This window comes from Carettochelys insculpta, chromosome 32 (genome assembly GCF_033958435.1).
Source record: "Carettochelys insculpta isolate YL-2023 chromosome 32, ASM3395843v1, whole genome shotgun sequence".
Classification (NCBI taxonomy): domain Eukaryota; kingdom Metazoa; phylum Chordata; order Testudines; family Carettochelyidae; genus Carettochelys; species Carettochelys insculpta.
The window spans coordinates 6,914,149-6,916,611 of NC_134168.1; the positions used below are offsets into that span (position 1 = coordinate 6,914,149).

The 2,463-nt window shown below is 44.9% G+C and overlaps 1 protein-coding gene across 1 annotated transcript; it reads left to right on the forward strand.

The window, feature by feature from the left end:
• The first annotated feature begins 1,266 nt into the window (after positions 1-1,266).
• Positions 1,267-2,244, forward strand: LOC142004838 (olfactory receptor 5AP2-like). Its single transcript, XM_074982520.1, has one exon. The coding sequence runs from the start codon at positions 1,267-1,269 to the stop codon at positions 2,242-2,244; it is 978 nt and encodes a 325-aa protein (XP_074838621.1).
• Positions 2,245-2,463: the final 219 nt, after the last annotated feature.

Consider the following 2,463-nt stretch of genomic DNA (forward strand, 5'->3'; position numbering starts at 1 on the left):
TCTCTAGGCAACGCATTCCGGTGCTTCACCACCCTCCTGGTGAAGTAGTTTTTCCTAATATCTAACATACATCTCTCCCCCTTCAACTTCAGACCATTACTCCTTGTTCTGCCATCTGACACCACTGAGAACAGTTTCTCTCCCTCCTCTTTACAGCTCCCCTTCAGGAAGCTGAAGGCTGCTATTAAATCACCCCTCAGTCTTCTCTTCTGTAAACTAACAAGTCAAAATCCTTCAGCCTATCTTCATAGATCTTGTCCTCCAGACCCTTAATAATTTTTTTGCCTTCCACTGAACCCGCTTCAGTATATCCACATCCTTTTTATACTGGGAGGTCCAAAAGTGGACTCAATATTCCAGATGTGGCCTCACCAGTGCCCAGTAGAGGGGGACAACTACTTCTCTAGATCTGCTTGAAATGCTCCTTCTAATGCACCCTAGTATGCCGTTAACCTTCTTGGCTACAAGGGCACACTGTTTACTCATATCCAGCCTTTCATCCACCAGAACCCCTAGGTCCCTTTCCATCGTACTGCTGCTGAGCCAGTCAGTCCCCAGCCTATAACAATGCTTGGGATTCTTCTGCCCCAAGTGCAGGACACTACACTTGTCCTTGTTGAACCGCATCAGATTTCTTTTGGCCCCATCCTCCAATTTATCCAGGTCCCTCTGGATTCTCTCTCTACCCTCCAACGAATCTACCTCTCCACCTAGATTTGTGTCATCCGCAAACTTGCTGAGGGTGCAATACAGTCCCTCATCCAGGTCATTAATCAAGATGTTGAATAACACTGGCCCCAGAACCGAGCCTTGTGGCACTCTGCTTGAAACCGAGCACCATCCAGATATTGAGCCATTGACCACTGCCCATTGGGCCCGACCAGCAAGCCAGCTTTCTATCTATCTTATAGTCCAAGGATCCAATCCATATTTCCTTAACTTACGGACAAAAATGTTGTGGGAGACTGTATCAAAAGTGATGCTGAAGTCAAGGTATATCACGTCCACTGACTTCCCCAGTAGATGACCTGTGCTCCACATGAAGTACAAGATTTAAGCCAAAGTAAGTCCATCCTCTTGTTTCTCGTTTATAGGAAGCTCAACCTCTTAATTATGGGATTCTTCCTCTGCTCATTGACAACTTCATTTTGCCAGTGGAGAAAGGCAGCAACATGAGGTTACCTGCTCCAATGTAACTGACTGCACACACTGATTATATGTATATGACATTAATATATAATGTGTTTGTGTTTCTAGCTGCATATTATGGAGAAAGCAGACGGAAGAAATCAAACACCCATCACGGAATTCATCCTCTTAGGATTCGGGGATGTCAGTGAGCTGCAGCCCCTGCTCAGCCTGCTGTTTCTAGTGATCTTCTTTGTGACGATGGTGGGGAACATCCTCATCATTGTGCTAGTTGTGACTGATCGGCACCTCCACAACCCCATGTACTTCTTCCTGGGGAACCTGTCCGGCCTGGATATCTGTTATAGCATTACCATCTTGCACAGGGTGCTGGCCAGTCTCCTGACAGGGGATAGAAGTGTTTCTGTTAAGTGCTGTCTTGTGCAAACATATTTTTTTGCTATCATAGCGACTACGGAGAACCTGCTGCTGGCGGCCATGTCGTACGATCGGTATTTAGCGATATGCCATCCCCTCCGCTATGCTGCTCTGATGAATACCAGGGTTTGCTTTGAGCTTGTGGCAGGGTCCTGGTTATATAGCTTCCTGGTCAATGGCACTCTGAATAGCTTCTTGTTCCGCTTGACATTCTGTCATTCCAAGGAAATTGACCATTACTTTTGTGATTTCACACCCACGATAAAGCTGGTCTGTGGGGACACGCGGAGTCTAGAACTGGCAACTTTTGCTGTCTCGACTGTTGGGACGGTTGTGCCCTTGTTATTCACTTTGGTGTCCTACATTTGTATTATCACCACAATTCTGAAAATCCCATCCACTACCGGGAGGCAAAAGGCCTTTTCCACCTGCTCCGCTCACCTCATGGTGGTGACCATTTTGTATGCCACCGTGATTACGATCTATGTCTTTCCAACCAGCAACACTTCCAAGGTGCAACACAAAATATTCTCTCTTTTATACACAGTCGTCATTCCCATGATCAATCCGGTTATCTACAGCCTGAGAAATAAGGATGTCAATGAGTCCCTCAAAAAAGCTCTTCCGAAAATGATTGCTGTCCGAAACAAGCAAAGAAACATAAAGGAAAAGTTTTAGTGTATAGCAGAACAACTGATACAGTTTTTAGGCATGACCCATTTGAATCTTTCTTTCTTTCTTTCTTTCTGCTAGTTTTGGAGTATTCATCTTTCAGGCATTTAAAATTAATGCATATTTCATTATAGCACAGTTGGCACCATAAGAGATATTCTTTAGGAGATGTTTATGGGTCTTTATCTCAGACACACAGTCTAGTAAATCATTCTGCCTATTCAC

Coding starts and splice junctions, on each gene's coding strand:
- LOC142004838 (XM_074982520.1), top strand. CDS start 1,267: ATGGAGAAAGCAGACGGAAGAAATCAAACACCCATCACGGAATTCATC.